The sequence below is a fragment of the Panulirus ornatus genome, chromosome 27 (assembly GCF_036320965.1).
Source record: "Panulirus ornatus isolate Po-2019 chromosome 27, ASM3632096v1, whole genome shotgun sequence".
NCBI classification, from domain to species: domain Eukaryota; kingdom Metazoa; phylum Arthropoda; class Malacostraca; order Decapoda; family Palinuridae; genus Panulirus; species Panulirus ornatus.
Window position 1 is genome coordinate 9,749,407 of NC_092250.1, and position 19,685 is coordinate 9,769,091.

The window sequence follows — 19,685 nt, forward strand, 5'->3', positions numbered from 1 at the left end:
TTCATTCACCCTCCTGCATGTTCAGGCCCCGATCACACAGAATCTTTTTCACTCCATCTTTCCACCTCCAATTTGGTCTCCCTCTTCTCCTCGTTCCCTCCACCTCCGACACATATATCCTCTTGGTCAATCTTTCCTCACTCATTCTCTCCATGTGCCCAAACCACTTCAAAACACCCTATTCTGCTCTCTCAACCACGCTCTTTTTATTTCCACATATCTCTCTTACCCTTACGTTACTCACTCGATCAAACCACCTCACACCACACATTGTCCTCAAACATCTCATTTCCAGCACATCCATCCTCCTGCGCACAACTCTATCCATAGCCCACGCCTCGCAACCATACAACATTGTTGGAACCACTATTCCTTCAAACATACCCATTTTTGCTTTCCAAGATAATGTTCTCGATTTCCACACATTCTTCAAGGCCCCAGAATTTTCGCCCCCTCCCCCACCCTATGATCCACTTCCGCTTCCATGGTTCCATCCACTGCCAGATCCACTCCCAGATATCTAAAACACTTCACTTCCTGTAGTTTTTCTCCATTCAAACTCACCTCCCAATTGACTTGACCCTCAACACTACTGTACCTAATAACCTTGCTCTTATTCACATTTACTCTTAACTTTCTTCTTCCACACACTTTACCAAACTCAGTCACCAGCTTCTGCAGTTTCTCACATGAATCAGCCACCAGCGCTGTATCATCAGCGAACAACAACTGACTCACTTCCCAAGCTCTCTCATCCCCAACAGACTTCATACTTGCCCCTCTTTCCAAAACTCTTGCATTTACCTCCCTAACAACCCCATCCATAAACAAATTAAACAACCATGGAGACATCACACACCCCTGCCGCAAACCTACATTCACCGAGAACCAATCACTCTCCTCTCTTCCTACACGTACACATGCCTTACATCCTCGATAAAAACTTTTCACTGCTTCTAACAACTTTCCTCCCACACCATATATTCTTAATACCTTCCACAGAGCATCTCTATCAACTCTATCATATGCCTTCTCCAGATCCATAAATGCTACATACAAATCCATTTGCTTTTCTAAGTATCTCTCACATACATTCTACAAAGCAAACACCTGATCCACACATCCTCTACCACTTCTGAAACCACACTGCTCTTCCCCAATCTGATGCTCTGTACATGCCTTCACCCTCTCAATCAATACCCTCCCATATAATTTACCAGGAATACTCAACAAATTTATACCTCTGTAATTTGAGCACTCACTCTTATCCCCTTTGCCTTTGTACAATGGCACTATGCATGCATTCCGCCAATCCTCAGGCACCTCACCATGAGTCATACATACATTAAATAACCTTACCAACCAGTCAACAATACAGTCACCCCCTTTTTTAATACATTCCACTGCAATACCATCCAAACCTGCTGCCATGCCGGCTTTCATCTTCCGCAAAGCTTTCACTACCTCTTCTCTGTTTACCAAATCATTTTCCCCAACCCTCTCACTTTGCACACCACCTCGACCAAAACACCCTATATCTGCCACTCTATCATCAAACACATTCAACAAACCTTCAAAATACTCACTCCATCTCCTTCTCACATCACCACTACTTGATATATATATATATATATATATATATATATATATATATATATATATATATATATATATATATATATATATATATATATATATATGTGTGTGTGTGTGTATGTATGTGAGAAATACTTAGAAAAGCAAATGGATTTGTATGTAGCATTTATGGATCTGGAGAAGGCATATGATAGGGTTGATAGAGATGCTCTGTGGAAGGTATTAAGAATATATGGTGTGGGAGGCAAGTTGTTAGAAGCAGTGAAAAGTTTTTATCGAGGATGTAAGGCATGTGTACGTGTAGGAAGAGAGGAAAGTGATTGGTTCTCAGTGAATATAGGTTTGCGGCAGGGGTGTGTGATGTCTCCATGGTTGTTTAATTTGTTTATGGATGGGGTTGTTAGGGGGGCGAATGCAAGAGTTTTGGAAAGAGGGGCAAGTATGAAGTCTGTTGGGGATGAGAGAGCTTGGGAAGTGAGTCAGTTGTTGTTCGCTGATGATACACCGCTGGTGGCTGATTCATGTGAGAAACTGCAGAAGGTGGTGACTGAGTTTGGTAAAGTGTGTGAAAGAAGAAAGTTAAGAGTAAATGTGAATAAGAGCAAGGTTATTAGGGTCAAGTCAATTGGTAGGTAAGTTTGAATGGAGAAAAACTGGAGGAAGTAAAGTGTTTTAGATATCTGGGAGTGGATCTGGCAGCGGATGGAACCATGGAAGCGGAAGTGGATCATAGGATGGGGGAGGGGGCGGAAATCCTGGGAGCCTTGAAGAATGTGTGGAAGTCGAGAACATTATCTCGAAAAGCAGAAATGGGTATGTTTGAAGGAATAGTGGTTCCAACAATGTTGTATGGTTGCGAGGCGTAGGCTATGGATAGAGTTGTGCGCAGGAGGATGGATGTGCTGGAAATGAGATGTTTGAGGACAATGTGTGGTGTGAGGTGTTTTGATCGAGTATGTAACGTAAGGATAAGAGAGATGTGTGGAAATAAAAAGTGCGTGGTTGAGAGAGCAGAAGACGGTGTTTTGAAATTGTTTGGGCACATGGAGAGAATGAGTGAGGAAAGATTGACCAAGAGGACATATGTGTCGGAGGTGGAGGGAACGGGGAGAAGTGGGAGACCAAATTGGAGGTGGAAAGATGGAGTGAAAAAGATTTTGTGTGATCGGGGCCTGGACATGCAGGAGGATGAAAGGAGGGCAAGGAATAGAGTGAATTGGATCGATGTGGTATACCGGGGTTGACGTGCTGCCAGTGGATTGAATCAGGGCATGTTAAGCGTCTGGGGTAAACCAAGGAAAGCTGTGTAGGTATGTATATTTGCTTGTGTGGACGTATGTATATACATGTGTATGGGGGTGGGTGGGGCCATTTCTTTCGTCTGTTTCCTTGTGCTACCTCGCAAACGCGGGAGACAGCGATAAAGCAAAAAAAAAAAAAGAATATATATATATATATATTTTCTTTCAAACTATTCGCCATTTCCCGCTTTAGCGAGGTAGCGTTAAGAACAGAGGACTGGGCCTTGGAGGGATTATCCTCACCTGGCCCCCTTCTCTGTTCCTTGTTTTGGAAAATTAAAAAAAAAACGAGAGGGGAAGATTTCCAGCCCCCAGCTCCCTCCCCATTTAGTCGCCTTTTACGACACGCAGGGAATACGTGGGAAGTATTCTTTCTCCCCTATCCCCAGGGATAAATATATATATATATATATATATATATATATATATATATATATATATGTATATATATATATGTATATATATATACGCAAACATAGTGCATAGAAAAGCGCACCTCTATAGAACATACAAACCTCCAACAGCCAGGATCGAACCCCGGACCCCTGTGCAAGAGGCGGGAATACTAACCACTAGGCTATGGCCCTGGCTAATAGGAAATAACTATTCGAATACTATGTACTCGAATATCCTTTGTCTCACGTTGGTGAGGAACGGGGTCTACACTGATCATTTTCCAATAGGCGCACATAGCCAGCAGATAGCATTTTACCGAACCTAACTGTACAACGCGTAGGTATATGAATACAAACATAGCCTAACGGTTAGCATTCTCGCCTCATATACAGAGTTCCGGGCTCGATCCTGGTTGTTGGAGGTTTGTATGATATATATGTATATATATTTTATATATATATATATATATATATATATATATATATATATATATATATATATATATATATATATATATATATATATATATATATATTTTTTTTTTTTTTTCATACGATTCGCCATTTCCCGCATTTACGAGGTAGCGTTAAGAACAGAGGACTGGGCCTTAGAGGGAAAACCCTCACCTGGCCCCCTTCTCTCTTCCTTCTTTTGGAAAATTAAAAAAAAGACGAGAGGGGAGAATTCCAGCCACCCGCTCCCTCCCCTTTTAGTCGCCTTCTACGACACGCAGGGAATACGAGGGAAGTATTCTTTCTCCCCTATCCCCAGGGATAATACATATATATATATATATATATATATATATATATATATATATATATATATATATATATATATATATATATATAGTGTTCATAAGATGGCCTTGATTATGATATTTAGTTGGCCATGCTAAATTAGGTAACAAAAAAAATAAGTTATTTGTAATGATATTCATCAATCCCTTTTTGATATCCTGTCAGGAGTGGAGGTCAGAGGAGGATCGTCATCAGTGAATCAGGAGGAGAGTGGCGGGTGGGTGACAACCTCGGAGCTTGTCCATCACTTATTGGGGTCACATACCACGACCCAGGTTACCGTGGAGTGCAGGTCCCATCACCCAGTGGCAGACAGGATCCTCACCCGTTCTTGGACTCTCGACATTGTCAGTAAGTCAACACACACGTTTTATTGACCACAGGTATACTGTATGATGCGTCAAAATATCTTTCTTTCAAATGAATAACCCCAGGACCCCTTTAATGGGGTTTTTAACAGATTTAAGGCAGCACTGTATTCAATAGTAGGGCCAGTATATACTCCTTTGTGGGGAAAAGTTCTAATTAGATTTTACTTTTTTTTTCTATTATGAATGACACAACTTCGCCGAAGGTGACTTCTCCCTTGCAGTGTAACCTCCATTAACGCTACAGTATTAAGTAATCACCGCAGTTGCAAATGAGTGTCAGGTTTTGAGTGGCAGTGACATCGCTGTGTTATAAACGGAGGCTGAGTGAAAGGTGTCAGGCATCTGAGCAACACCGCCATAGCTCTATCGCAAACTGGGACAAGATTTAGACTGTCAACATGTGAGTAACACTGCTATAATTCTGCGCGAAACGGAGTCTATTCATTCGAAAATCATGTTCCATTTATCATTTGGCTCCTTCATAGTGCCATATGTTATGTGGTATTGTCATATCTCTGGTGGGGAAGGAGTCAGTGTATAGACGCTAAGATAAAATATTGCTCGTACGGCGTGACATATGGAAGTGTCACAGCCCCGCTCGGGACTAGGTCAGTACCTAGACGCTAAAGAAGAATTGGAAGTGCCATTGACATGTACTGGCCAGCAATGCAATGGCTCAACTCAGAGGTGGGTCACTAATAGAAGATGACTAGGGTTAATCGTGCCAGTTGTAGGGCAGCGCCATATTTCTGACTGTTGAGGTATGTCTTACATAGTTGTAAAGTTAAAACCTCAATATCTCTGTTATTTATCCACTGACATTATTTCATTACGTCCCTTCTCTCCTGCTGGGACTTTTACTTCCCCTGCTGTTGCTGTTGCTGGCGCTGTGTGGTGGGGCCAGGACGTCCTGCTTCGCCGGTGGTGCAGGTAGAGGGTGGCGATGGGCCGGAGTTTGCCGCCGGCACCAGGCTGAGGTTCTTGTGTACCAGCGAGGGAGGCCGCCCGCCGCCCGCCGTCACGTGGGTACTTACTCTCCTGCTTCTTGTTGCCCATGTCGCCCACAGTCTCTCTCTTACCTCTGTATCTGTGTTCAGGGCCGCATACTACTACCGTCCGGTCTCTTTATTTCTCTGTTGACCCAGGCTACCCACTACCATCCACATTTCCTTTGTCTCTGTAAGCGTATTCAGGGCCGTATACTCTCGTCCACAGTATATCTCTCTGTGTTTACCAAGGCCACCCATTGCCATCCACAGTCTCTCTACCTCTGCATCTGTACTCAGGGTCACATGCTCCCGTCCAGCTCCTACCTCTCTAATTCTAACTAGGCTGCCTACTCCCACCCGCAATTCTCTTCCTCTGTAACAATGCACAGACCACCTAACTCCACCTATTTCTGTACTCGTTATCATGCAGCCCATTCCAGCCTACGGTCTCCGTCTAACCTTGTGTCTGTACCCAGGCCACCAACTTCAGCCCATATACTCCGTACATCCTTTGTCCAGGTGTCTTTATTCCTTTACTTCTCAGGCATACCTTCCCATTCTCCTGCTGTTGTGATTAACTAACATCCACAATCTCTCTGCATAACCTTATTCATGTAGATAAAGCGCGGTAAACTCTTTTTGAATCTATATACCTAACTATCTCCCTCTATCTCTTTCAGTGTGATGGCATCTGGATCCCGCTTACGATTTTTATGCTTTTGAAAATTTTTCCATGTGACTTATCTGGGCGTATGGGTTAGATTGACTCTCTCCACTTTTATATCCACGTTTAGATGACTGCTCCACTCCTGTAATATAATCTGTCTCCATATAAAGATCAGAGCTAATATTACCTTCCGGCTAGATAATCTATCCCTATCACCTACCTGCAGTATGAGTGCTTCACAAATGATGGTATTTTCACCAACTTCCCAACCCAACTGCTCAAACTAGATAACCTGTCTCTAAAGCTACATAATTGTTTGTAATTGTTCCATAGCTTACGTACTTAGCTCGGTTTACGTTGAAAACTAATTTGACTTGCTGATAGGGTGGTGAGTTTAAGCTTGTCCATGTCAATATTAAGTTAGAGTTTTTAAGAAAATTCTTCTGAGTTGTAAACTATGTCCAGTGAAGAAGGATCAATACATCTATATCACTGACGACTTCAGTTAATTGCTACGTGATATCTCCTGAGAAAGCAGTCAAGAGGAAAACATTTTCTCCCCTTTTTATGTGCACAAAATACTGTTGTTACATTAGGACTTTATTCTACTTACTTTGCTGCAGGTCTGTTGTTTGATGACAAACATTTAGATGAAAATTAGTTATTCACTAATTCTTAAGATGAGGGTAATCATAGTCAGTATGTAGATGCAGACTGCAGATGAATGATGACATAATATTTTCTGGTTGAATACTTTATGTAAGATCCATAACTTGATGGTAAACAAGGCATCTCTTTTGACGTGCGTAGGATGTACAAGAATAAGGAGGAGTTGGCGACGGAGATTGAACAAGATGGAAACGTAACGAAGGCACGGGCGGAGGTGCAGGTAGTGCCAGCAGACAACGGAGCCGAAGTCAGGTGCCAAGTCACCAGTCCCGCCACACCCACGCCCATGACCGCCCGCACCACCATCCATCTCCGATGTAAGTTAGTCATCCAAAGAACCGTAGACTGGTCATCAAATACTTCATCAGAAATCATGTACACCACTATACAACTCGTCACCAACAGTGAACGCATCAATATTTGCACCACTGACCACCCTCACCCCTTAGCCCCATCACTCTTACTGTAAGCTGGTCACCAGTTTCACTATAATCTCCTGGAAGCTGATCGTCGTCCATATCATAATAAGTATCTGCCACAAACTGGTCATTAACACGACCGTCTGTCCCCACAAACGTTTGCTGAGGAATCAGTGGCATCCATCTCCAGTGTCACTGGTCACCAACCACTTTAGTATAAACATCATACCTACCTCTGTTCTTTAGTTTTCCCCTTCATCTCTCTTACTCAGAGAAGAATTAAAAGCCTCGAGCCTTATCAGTTATTCTGTCACATTTCAATCAACACTTTCCGTTCTCAATGATTTTGATTCTTTCTCGTTGTTCTCCTGGTCTCATTTCGGCCAGAGCTTTCGTGATCTGTTGTGTGTGTCCCGGTTACTATAGTTTGGATCAGTGTCAAGCAAAAGGCTGTTGCTTTCCATAGTATCTGTAAAGAGACAACCCACACAAGTAATAACTGAGGTGATACCTTCTTTCCTCGAGCAACGATGTTATGAGTTTCTCTCCCTTCCTTTGTCGCTGCCTTTCCATGATCGTTCCAAGTTCTCCAGTAATATCTACAAACGACTGAGGAGCTTAGATTAATCTTTTGTACATTCTTTTTCTCATATACAACATTTCTTCCTATATCCGAGTAGGCCAGGAATTTAACAACATTTTTGTCCCTAACGAAACTCAGCAGTTCAAGACATTTTCACATCTGTCAATACTCTCTTTCTTTGACACATTTCTCTTGAATAGCGTCTCTCTTTAGAGTGTTTTTAGTCAGGGAATTTTACATCTTTATACAATGGAGCGATGATGTGGCCGTCTGTAGTTTCCATGTGACCGATATATCAAGTCTTGAACAGCTTTAGGGATAAACATCAAAATTTTTAGAGATTTGAAATATGGGGTGTGATATAAGATCACATATTCCACCTAGTTCTTCTCAGTCTATACATAATGGAGAGAGGGTTGTGTGGAATGTTTGCCAGCACGTTCAAAGCGACCGCACAGGCTTGGGTCTGGGGAAGGGAGAGTTATACAAGGGTGGAGGTCTGGGGAGGAATTGCCCATGCAGGGAGGGGTGGCCTTATTAGGGGTGAGGGCTTGCAAGGGATGGAGTCTAGGGATGGGAAAGCCATTCAGAGGGTAAAAGTCTAGTTGGGCCAGGGTGGGGGTTGGGGGAAGAGCATGTAGGGGATCAGGCTCTGGGAAGGAGTGGGCCTTACACGGGATGGGAATTCAGGAAGGGGAGGGCAGTGCAAGGGGGACTGGGGGAGTCAGGGGAGGAGAGGACGGTGCAGGGAGGTAGGTGAGGTCTTGGGAGGGATGGACCGCTCAAGGGGCGGGGTCGTGGTCAAGGTAAGGGCAGTATAAAAGGTGGGGGTCGTGGGAAGGAAAGGCCACACGTTGGGTGGATTGCTTGGTAGAGGGGGAGGTCAAGCAAAGTTGGGAGTCTGGGGATGGGAGGGTTTAAGTGGACTGCGTCCAGCCACTAAAGCACCAAAAACAATCGAAGCTTCGAGACCCAAAATGGTCGAAGCCTCGAAGGCAGGTTCACGACCGACCGAAGTAGCTTAAGTAAATCATACTTTTATTCGCAAGAATATATCTAATCCCATCATTCAACAGCTCTCACTCCCGAGACTTTTGAACTCTTTATTGTTCAATAGTACACTTCTCAACTGCCCTTAAACATAATTATAACCCATTACTCTTGGCAGACACTTTATAAAAAAATATCATTTGCTGAAAAAGTTTTGCGGTGGTATCAAAAACTCCTCTTTTCCAGCCTCCAGTAATGCTCCCTTCCATCCCACTCGGTCTTCCTGACTGTCGCTTTTAATTTCCTTCCTTACCACCAAATCTTTTTTTCTTTTATTCTTGTGAATGCATGTAATTCCTAAAGAATGTAATCCTAAATAGAATTCATGCAATCTGATCTTAAGCGATTGTGGCCATTGAAATCACTTTTTCCCTCAACATATCATCACTGAACACACAAAATGTATAACACGGGACGGTCTTCACCGATCTCAGTGAGTTACTTTACACGCCACTTTGATTATCAGTCTTCCAGATCAATGGATAATCATCAGCACTCTAGAACGAGTTATGATTACATTTTCTTAAATTTGTGAAAAATGGAGACAACTTGGCCGAAGTAAAGTGTGGATTAGATACTTGGGAAAATTATGGGAGACAGGGCGGAAGTCAAAAGAAATGAACGACATATCAATTAGAGGAAATGTAGATTAAACACATATGAAGTCAAGAACAATATGATTTTCTTTGACATGAAGGTGCAACGAAAACATGTTAAGGGAACCATCAGGAAATAAAAAGAAAATGTTGCAAACAGCCGAACAGATGAAAAACCTGATGTACTCCCTCACTGCACAGAACTGTAACGAAGTATTTACGGGGAAAGTCGGTTGGAAAAACATATCTCTGCCAGTTATTTTGTATGGTTCAGAGAGAAAATATTCTACAAACACTGGAATAGAAATACTTCAAAGAACAGAATAGTCTCCCTATACGTACATTTCAGGCGCTGCAAAATATAACTTGTAAATTGCAGTGAATAAGGAAATAGGAACACACAAAATGAAATCAAGAAGTATGGATAGACGTTGTGAGTATATACACTGCATAATGAAAAATGGGAATAGCGTGTAGGAAAAAAGATATATAAAGAAAAAAATATGATTAAAGAGATATATTGATCAGAGCAATAAAGTATCATCTTAGAGAGACAGGAATAACGTAGAGTAATCTTCAGAACGGACTCTGTTTTCTATGATGTTCATATGATAGTAGAGGGAATTTTAATTGCTCCAATAAAGATATATTGTAAGCGCTAAAAGAAAAAAAAGGGCAGTAGGAAAATCATACAAACAACACTTAGAGATATATGTCTAAACAAACACACACACACACACACACACATATATATATATGAATATGATGGAAAGGATCACAATTTTGCGCGTGATCAAGATATTCCTATGAGTCCACGGGGAAAATGAAACACGAAATCACGTGTTTACCAAATGGCGTCCTAGCTTCGTCTCTTCGTTGTGTATCAACTGACTGTTATATTTCTCTCTTGTGTCTCCCCTGATGATGTGACTATTACACGAAAGTGCACTTGGGAACTTTTCGTGTTTCATTTTCCCCGTGGACTCATAGGAATATATATATATATATATATATATATATATATATATATATATATATATATATATATATATATATATATATATATATATATATATATATATATATATATAAATATATATTTTATTTCTACTTTATCGCTGTCTCCCGCGTTAGCGAGGTAGCGCAATGAAACAGACGAAAGAATGGCTCAACCCACCCACATACACATGTATATACATACACATCCACACACGCAAATATACATACCTATACATCTCAACGTAAACATATGCATATACACACACAAACATACATATATACACATGTACATAATTCATACTGTCTACCTTTATTCATTCCTATCGCCACCCCGCCACACATAAAATAACATCCCCCTCCCCCCACATGTACACGAGTTAGCGCTAGGAAAAGACAACAAAGGCCACATTCGTTCACACTCAGTCTCTAGCTGTCATGTATAATGCATCGAAACCACAGCTCCCTTTCCACATCCAGGCCCCACTGAACTTTCCTTGGTTTACCCCAGACGCTTTACATGCCCTGGTTCAATCCATTGACAGCACGTCGACCCCGGTACATCATATCGTTCCAATTCACTCTGTTCCTTGCACGCCTATCACCCTCCTGCATGTTCAGGCCCCGATCACTCAAAATCTTTTTCACTCCGTCTTTCGACCTCCAATTTGGTAGTATTTGGTAGTAAAAGAGGTAGTAAAAGCTTTGCGGAAGATGAAAGCTGGCAAGGCAGCGGGTTTGGCAGGTATTCCAGTGGAATTTATCAAAAAAGGGGGTGACTGTATTGTTGACTGGTTGGTGAGGATGTCTAATGTATGTATGACTCATGGTGAGGTGCCTGAGGATTGGCGGAATGCTTGTATAGTACCATTGTACAAAGGCAAATGGGATAAAAGTGAGTGCTCTAATTATAGATGCGTAAGTTTGTTGAGTATTCCTGGGAAATTATTGAGAAGGTGAGGGCATGTACAGAGCATCAGACTGGGGAAGAGCAGTGTGGTTTCAGAAGTGGTAGATGATGTGTGGATCAGGTGTTTGCTTTGAAGAATGTATGAGAGAAATACTTAGAAAAGCAAATGGATTTGTCATATAGCATTTATGGATCTGGAGAAGGCATATGACAGAGTTGATAGAGATGCTCTGTGGAAGGTTTTAAGAATATATGGTGTGGGAGGCAAGTTGTTAGAAGCATCAAAAGGTTTTTATCGAGGATATAAGGCATGTGTACGTGTAGGAAGAGAGGAAAGTGATTGGTTCTCTAGGAATACCTGGATTAAAAAGAGAGATATACACAATTATACGTTTGTAAGGTAGGAGAAATTGATAGGCGTGTGAATGAGAAAATTTTGGATGGTAATGTGCTGAGAGGGGCAGCTGGAGGAATGTTTGATCATTATATTGTCGAGGCGAAGGTGGAGAGTTGTAGAGGTTTTCAGAAGAGAGAATTTTGGGGTGAAGGGAGTGGTGAGAGTAAGTGAGGTTCGTAAGGAAGACTGTGCGAGGATGTGCCAAGACAGACTGAGTGCAGAATGGAAAATGGTGAGAGTAAATGACGTAAGGGGAGTGGGGGAAGAATGGGATGTATTACAGGGAACCAGTGATTGCTTGCGCAAAAGGATGCTTCTGGCATGAGAAAGATGGTAGGTGGGCAGATTAGAAAGGGTTGTGAGAGGTGGGATGAAGAAGTAAGATTGTTAGTGATAGAGAAGAGAGGGGTGTCTGAACCATATTTGCAGGGAAGTAGCGCAAATGACTGGAAGATATATAAAAGAAAGCGGCAGGTTAAGAGAAAGGTGCAAAAGGTGAAAAAGAGGGCAAATGAGGGTTAGGGTGAGAGAGTATCGTTAGATTTTAGGGAGATGAAAAGATGTTTTGGAAGGAGGTAAGTAAAGTTCGTAAGAGAAGAGAACAAATGGGAACATCGGTGAAGGGGGCAGATGGGGAGGTAATAAAAAGGAGTGGTGAAGTGTGAAAGAGACTAAGTGAATATTTTGAAGGTTTGTTTAATGTGTTTGATGATAGAGTGGCAGACATAAGGTGTTTTGGTCAAGTGGTGTGCGAAGTGAGAGGATCAGGGAGCATGGTTTGATAAACAGGGAAGAGATAGTGAGCTTGCGGAAGATGAAAGCCGGCAAGGGGGTGGGTTTGGATAGTATTGCAGTGGAATTTATGAAAAGAAGGGGGTGGCTGTGCTGTTGATTGGTTGGTAAGGATATTCAATGTATGTATGGTTCTTTGTGAAGTGCCTGAGGAGTAGTGGAACGCATGTGTGGTGCCGTTGTACAAAGGCAAAGGGAGTAAAGGTTCAAATTACAGAGGTATAAGTTTTCTGAGTAATATTTGATGATTATATGGGAGGGTATTGATTAAGAGGGTAAAGGCATGTACAGAGCAGCAGATTGGGAAAGAGCAGTGTGGTGTCAGAAGTGGTAGAGGATGTGTTGATCAGGTGTTTGCTTTGAAGAATGTATGTGAGAAATATTTAGAAAAACGGATGGATTCGTATGTATCATTTATGGATCTGGAGAAGGCCTATGATAAGGTTGACAGAGAAGCTTTATGGAAGGTATTAAGAGTATATGGTGTGGGAGGTAAGTTGCTAGAAGCAGTGAAACGTTTTTATCATGGATGTAAGGCTTGTGTACGAGTAAGAAGAGAGGAAAGTGATTAGTTCCCAGTGAATGTAGGTTTGTGGCATAGGTGCGTGATGTCTCCAGTGTTGTTAATTTTTGATGGATGGGGTGGCTAGCGTAGTGAATGCAAAAGTTTTGGAGAGAGGGGCAAGTATGTAGTCTGCTGTGCATGAGAGGGCTTGGAAAGTGAGTCAGATTTTGTTCGCTGATGATACAGAGTTGTTGGTTGATTCGGGTGAGAAACTGCAGAAGTTAGTGACTGAGTTTGGTAAAGTGTATGAAAGAAGAAAGCTGAGAGTACATGTAAATAAGAGCAAGGTTATTCGGTTCAGTAGGGTTGAAGGACAAGTTAATTGGGAGGTAAGTTGGAATGGAGAAAAACTGGAGGAAATGAAGTGTTCTAGATATTTAGGAGTGGACAGTAGCAGCGGATGGAACCATGGAGGCGGAAGTGAGTCACAGGGTTGGAGAGGAGGTGAAGGTTCTAAGAGCGTTGAAGAATGTGTGGAAGGCGAGAACATTATCTTGGAAAGCAAAAATGAGCACGTTTGAAGGAATAGTGGTTCCAACAATGTTGTGTGGTTGTGAGGCATAGGCTATAGATAGGGTTGTGTGGAGGAGGGCGGATGTGTTGGAAATGAAATCTTTGAGAACAATATGTGGTGTGTGGTGGTTTGGTCGAGTAAGTAATGAAAGGGTAAGAGAGATGTATGGTACTAAAAAGAGTATGGTTAAGAGAGCAGAGGAGGGTGTGTTGAAATGATTGGTCATATGAAGAGACTGAGTGAGGAAAGAATGACAAAGAGGAATTATGTGTCAGAGGTGGAGGGAACGAGGGAAAGTGGGAGGTCAAATTGGAGGTGGAAGATAGAGTGAAAAAGATTCTGACCGATCGGGGCCTGAACATGTAGGAGGGTGAAAGGTGTGCAAGGAATAGAGAGAATTGGAACTCTTTTTCACTCCATCCTTCCATCTCTAATATGGTCTCCCCTTTCTTTTTGTTCCTTCCCCTTCAGACACATATATCCTCTTTGTCAACCGTTCTTTACTCATTCCCTTCATTTATTCAAAGCACTTCTGTGCACTCTTCAGTTCTCTCAGCCACACTCGTTATATTTTCCTTGCATTACTTACTCGTTCAAACCACCTCACTTCACATATATGCCTCGCATCCATATAATAATATTGGGACTACTATGCATTCAAGCATACCCATTTTTGCCCTCCCAGATAACGATCGCTCTTTCCACACACTCTTCAGTGCATCCAGAAAACTCGCCTTCTTACCCACCCTATGACTCACTTTCACTTTCATGGTTTCTCTGGTGCCATTTCCACTCTCAGGTATCTAAAACACGTCACTTCCTCCAATTTTTCTCCGTTGAGATTCACACCCCAACTAACCGTTCCTCGCCTCTGGTAAACCTAAAACCTTGCTCTTTTCGCATTTACTCTCAGTTTCCTCTTTTCACGCACCCTTCCAATCTCAGTCACAAACTTCTGCAGATTCACGCTCGAATCTGCCACCAGTGCTGCTTCATCAGCAAATAACAACTGACTCCCTTCCCAAACCTTCTGATCCCGTGCAGACATCAAACTTGTCCTCCCTAAAAGATTCGCATTTGCCTTCCTCAATAGTCATTCAGCACGCAGGGATGACCACAAAAGTGCGATCGCTAAACATTGTCATGAAAACGATCACCCTGTACATCTTAACACTCCAGTTACATTGTACCCCTATTCTGATATACCACCCGCAACGTCATTGAATCTGTTTAAAATGCTAGTACTAAGGACTTAAATTTGTCCCAGGAAACTTTAAAGCACATCCTATCATCTACTAAATCATTATGAAGGAATGAACAAGAAACGATAACAAGAAAAATAGTTGAACACACATGTGTTGTCCAGGCCCCCCCCCCCCAACACACAACACACACACACACACACACACACACACACACACACACAAACACACAACCCCAGGAAACGATAAGACACCTCTCACTTTCCCTTTAACGGTCAGTCTAGTGTGTAGTCGACAGTGGCAGAGGAGAGACGAAATCATTGCGATGGTGTTGGGATTTAGAAACTTTATGAATTGTTTTGCGCCTTATGACGTGGATTGTTTCCGCGAAACATTTTCTGCTGCATGTGTAGTAAATTACATGTTATATAGAATTATCTTAACTCACACTGAATTGCGATTTTACCTTCATAACTATCATGACGTACTAGTGTGAATAAAATATATATATATATATATATATATATATATATATATATATATATATATATATATATATATATATATATATATATATATATATATATATATATATATATCCCTGGGGATAGGGGATTAAGAATACTTCCCACGTATTCCCTGCGTGTCGTAAAAGGCGACTAAAAGGGGAGGGAGCGGGGGGCTGGAAATCCTCCCCTCTCTTTTTTTTTAAATTTTCCAAAAGAAGGAACAGAGGGGGCCAGGTGAGGATATTCCAAAAAAGGCCCAGTCCTCTGTTCCTAACGCTACCTCGCTAACGCGGGAAATGGCGAATAGTTTAAAGGAAAGAAAAAAAAAAAATATATATATATATATATATATATATATATGGAAAAAAATGTAGCTTAGACATTGAAGCTTATTGATACAGTGGTTAAATTAATGAGAACTGCTATTGACGTTTGTGTAAATAAATTATACATTTCCTTTTTTCCATAGCCAGAGGTTGAACCATTATGTGACATTCATTTTTTTCCATTCATTTCAAGCTAGAAGTTTCAGTTTTCTAAATTGTTTCTTACATTTTTCATATGTATATATATGTATGTGTGTGTGTGTGTATATGTGCGTATGTATGTGTATGTGTGTGTATGTGTATATGTATATATATATGTATATTATCCCTGGGGATAGGGGTGAAAGAATACTTCCCACGTATTCCTCGCGTGTCGTAGAAAGCGAGTAGAGGGGACGGGAGCGGGGGGACAGAAATCCTCCCCTCCTTGTATTAACTTTCTAAAATGGGAAACAGAAGAAGGAGTCACGCGGGGAGTGCTCATCCTCCTCGAAGGCTCAGAGTAGGGTGCCTAAATGTGTGTGGATGTAACCAAGATGTGAAAAAAGGAGAGATAGGTAGTATGTTTGAGGAAAGGAACCTGGATGTTTTGGCTTTGAGTGAAACGAAGCTCAAGGGTAAAGGGGAAGAGTGGTTTGGGAATGTCTGGGGAGTAAAGTCAGGGGTTAGTGAGAGGACAAGAGCAAGGGAAGGAGTAGCAATACTCCTGAAACAGGAGTTGTGGGAGTATGTGATAGAGTGTAAGAAAGTAAATTCTCGATTAATATGGGTAAAACTGAAAGTTGATGGAGAGAGGTGGGTGATTATTGGTGCATATGCACCTGGGTATGAGAAGAAAGATCAAGAGAGGCAAGTGTTTTGGGAGCAGCTGAATGAGTGTGTTAGTGGTTTTGATGCACGAGACCGGGTTATAGTGATGGGTGATTTGAATGCAAAGGTGAGTAATGTGGCAGTTGAGGGAATAATTGGTATACATGGGGTGTTCAGTGTTGTAAATGGAAATGGTGAAGAGCTTGTAGATTTATGTGCTGAAAAAGGACTGATGATTGGGAATACCTGGTTTAAAAAGCGAGATATACATAAGTATACTTATGTAAGTAGGAGAGATGGCCAGAGAGCGTTATTGGATTACGTGTTAATTGACAGGCGTGCGAAAGAGAGACTTTTGGATGTTAATGTGCTGAGAGGTGCAACTGGAGGGATGTCTGATCATTATCTTGTGGAGGCTAAGGTGAAGATCTGTATGAGTTTTCAGAAAAAAAGACGAGTGAATGTTGGGGTGAAGAGGATGGTGAGAGTAAGTGAGCTTGAGAAGGAGACCTGTGTGAGGAAGTACCAGGAGAGACTGAGTACAGAATGGAAAAAGGTGAGAACAATGGAAGCAAGGGGAGTGGGGGAGGAATGGGATGTATTTAGGGAATCAGTGATGGATTGCGCAAAAGATGCTTGTGGCATGAGAAGAGTGGGAGGTGGGTTGATTAGAAAGGGTAGTGAGTGGTGGGATGAAGAAGTAAGAGTATTAGTGAAAGAGAAGAGAGAGGCATTTGGACGATTTTTGCAGGGAAAAAATGCAATTGAGTGGGAGATGTATAAAAGAAAGAGACAGGAGGTCAAGAGAAAGGTGCAAGAGGTGAAAAAAAGGGCAAATGAGAGTTGGGGTGAGAGAGTATCATTAAATTTTAGGGAGAATAAAAAGATGTTCTGGAAGGAGGTAAATAAAGTGCGTAAGACAAGGGAGCAAATGGGAACTTCAGTGAAGGGCGCAAATGGGGAGGTGATAACAAGTAGTGGTGATGTGAGAAGGAGATGGAGTGAGTATTTTGAAGGTTTGTTGAATGTGTTTGATGATAGAGTGGCAGATATAGGGTGTTTTGGTCGAGGTGGTGTGCAAAGTGAGAGGGTTAGGGAAAATGATTTGGTAAACAGAGAAGAGGTAGTGAAAGCTTTGCGGAAGATGAAAGCCGGCAAGGCAGCAGGTTTGGATGGTATTGCAGTGGAATTTATTAAAAAAGGGGGTGACTGTATTGTTGACTGGTTGGTAAGGTTATTTAATGTATGTATGACTCATGGTGAGGTGCCTGAGGATTGGCGGAATGCGTGCATAGTGCCATTGTACAAAGGCAAAGGGGATAAGAGTGAATGCTCAAATTACAGAGGTATAAGTTTGTTGAGTATTCCTGGTAAATTATATGGGAGGGTATTGATTGAGAGGGTGAAGGCATGTACAGAGCATCAGATTGGGGAAGAGCAGTGTGGTTTCAGAAGTGGTAGAGGATGTGTGGATCAGGTTTTTGCTTTGAAGAATGTATGTGAGAAATACTTAGAAAAGCAAATGGATTTGTATGTAGCATTTATGGATCTGGAGAAGGCATATGATAGAGTTGATAGAGATGCTCTGTGGAAGGTATTAAGAATATATGGTGTGGGAGGAAAGTTGTTAGAAGCAGTGAAAAGTTTTTATCGAGGATGTAAGGCATGTGTACGTGTAGGAAGAGAGGAAAGTGATTGGTTCTCAGTGAATGTAGGTTTGCGGCAGGGGTGTGTGATGTCTCCATGGTTGTTTAATTTGTTTATGGATGGGGTTGTTAGGGATGTAAATGCAAGAGTTTTGGAAAGAGGGGCAAGTATGAGGTCTGTTGTGAATGAGAGAGCTTGGGAAGTGAGTCAGTTGTTGTTCACTGATGATACAGCGCTGGTGGCTGATTCATGTGAGAAACTGCAGAAGCTGGTGACTGAGTTTGGTAAAGTGTGTGGAAGAAGAAAGTTAAGAGTAAATATGAATAAGAGCAAGGTTATTAGGTACAGTAGGGTTGAGGGTCAAGTCAATTGGGAGGAGAGTTTGAATGGAGAAAAACTGGAGGAAGTGAAGTGTTTTAGATATCTCGGAGTGGATCTGTCAGCGGATGGAACCATGGAAGCGGAAGTGGATCATAGGGTGGGGGAGGGGGCGAAAATTCTGGGGGCCTTGAAGAATGTGTGGAAGTCGAGAACATTATCTCGGAAAGCAAAAATGGGTATGTTTGAAGGAATAGTGGTTCCAACAATGTTGTATGGTTGCGAGGCGTGGGCTATGGATAGAGTTGTGCGCAGGAGGATGGATGTGCTGGAAATGAGATGTTTGAGGACAATGTGTGGTGTGAGGTGGTTTGATCGAGTGAGTAACGTAAGGGTAAGAGAGATGTGTGGAAATAAAAAGAGCGTGGTTGAGAGAGCAGAAGAGGGTGTTTTGAAGTGGTTTGGGCACATGGAGAGAATGAGTGAGGAAAGATTGACCAAGAGGATATATGTGTCGGAGGTGGAGGGAACGAGGAGAAGAGGGAGACCAAATTGGAGGTGGAAGGATGGAGTGAAAAAGATTTTGTGTGATCGGGGCCTGAACATGCAGGAGGGTGAGAGGAGGGCGAGGAATAGAGTGAATTGGAGCGATGTGGTATACCGGGGTTGACGTGCTGTCAGTGGATTGAATCAAGGCATGTGAAGCGTCTGGGGTAAACCATGGAAAGCTGTGTAGGTATGTATATTTGCGTGTGTGGACGTATGTGTATACATGTGTATGGGGGGGGGTTGGGCCATTTCTTTCGTCTGTTTCCTTGCGCTACCTCGCAAACGCGGGAGACAGCGACAAAGTAAAAAAAAAAAAAAAAAAAAGTATATATATATATATATATATATATATATATATATATATATATATATATATATATATATATATATATATATATATATATATATATACATATATATATATATATATACATATATATATATATATATATATATATATATATATATATATATATATATATATAAACATATATATATATATATATATATATATATATATTTTTGTTTTTTTTTACTTTGTCGCTGTCACCCGCGTTTGCGAGGTAGCGCAAGGAAACAGACGAAAGAAATGGCCCAACCCACCCCAATACACATGTATATACATACACGTCCACACACGCAAATATACATACCTACACAGCTTTCCATGGTTTACCCCAGACGCTTCACATGCCCTGATTCAATCCACTGAC

At 41.7% G+C, this 19,685-nt stretch overlaps 1 protein-coding gene across 2 annotated transcripts in view; it reads left to right on the forward strand.

The window, feature by feature from the left end:
• LOC139757573 (nephrin-like) overlaps window positions 1-19,685 on the forward strand; it is a 943,851-nt gene that overhangs the window by 731,729 nt on the left and 192,437 nt on the right. For both annotated transcript variants that reach the window (XM_071678177.1, XM_071678178.1), the window contains exons 8-10: window positions 4,259-4,444; window positions 5,369-5,486; window positions 6,931-7,106. In XM_071678177.1, the coding sequence (XP_071534278.1) occupies window positions 4,259-4,444; window positions 5,369-5,486; window positions 6,931-7,106 (480 nt within the window). The remainder of the gene's footprint in view (window positions 1-4,258; window positions 4,445-5,368; window positions 5,487-6,930; window positions 7,107-19,685) is intronic.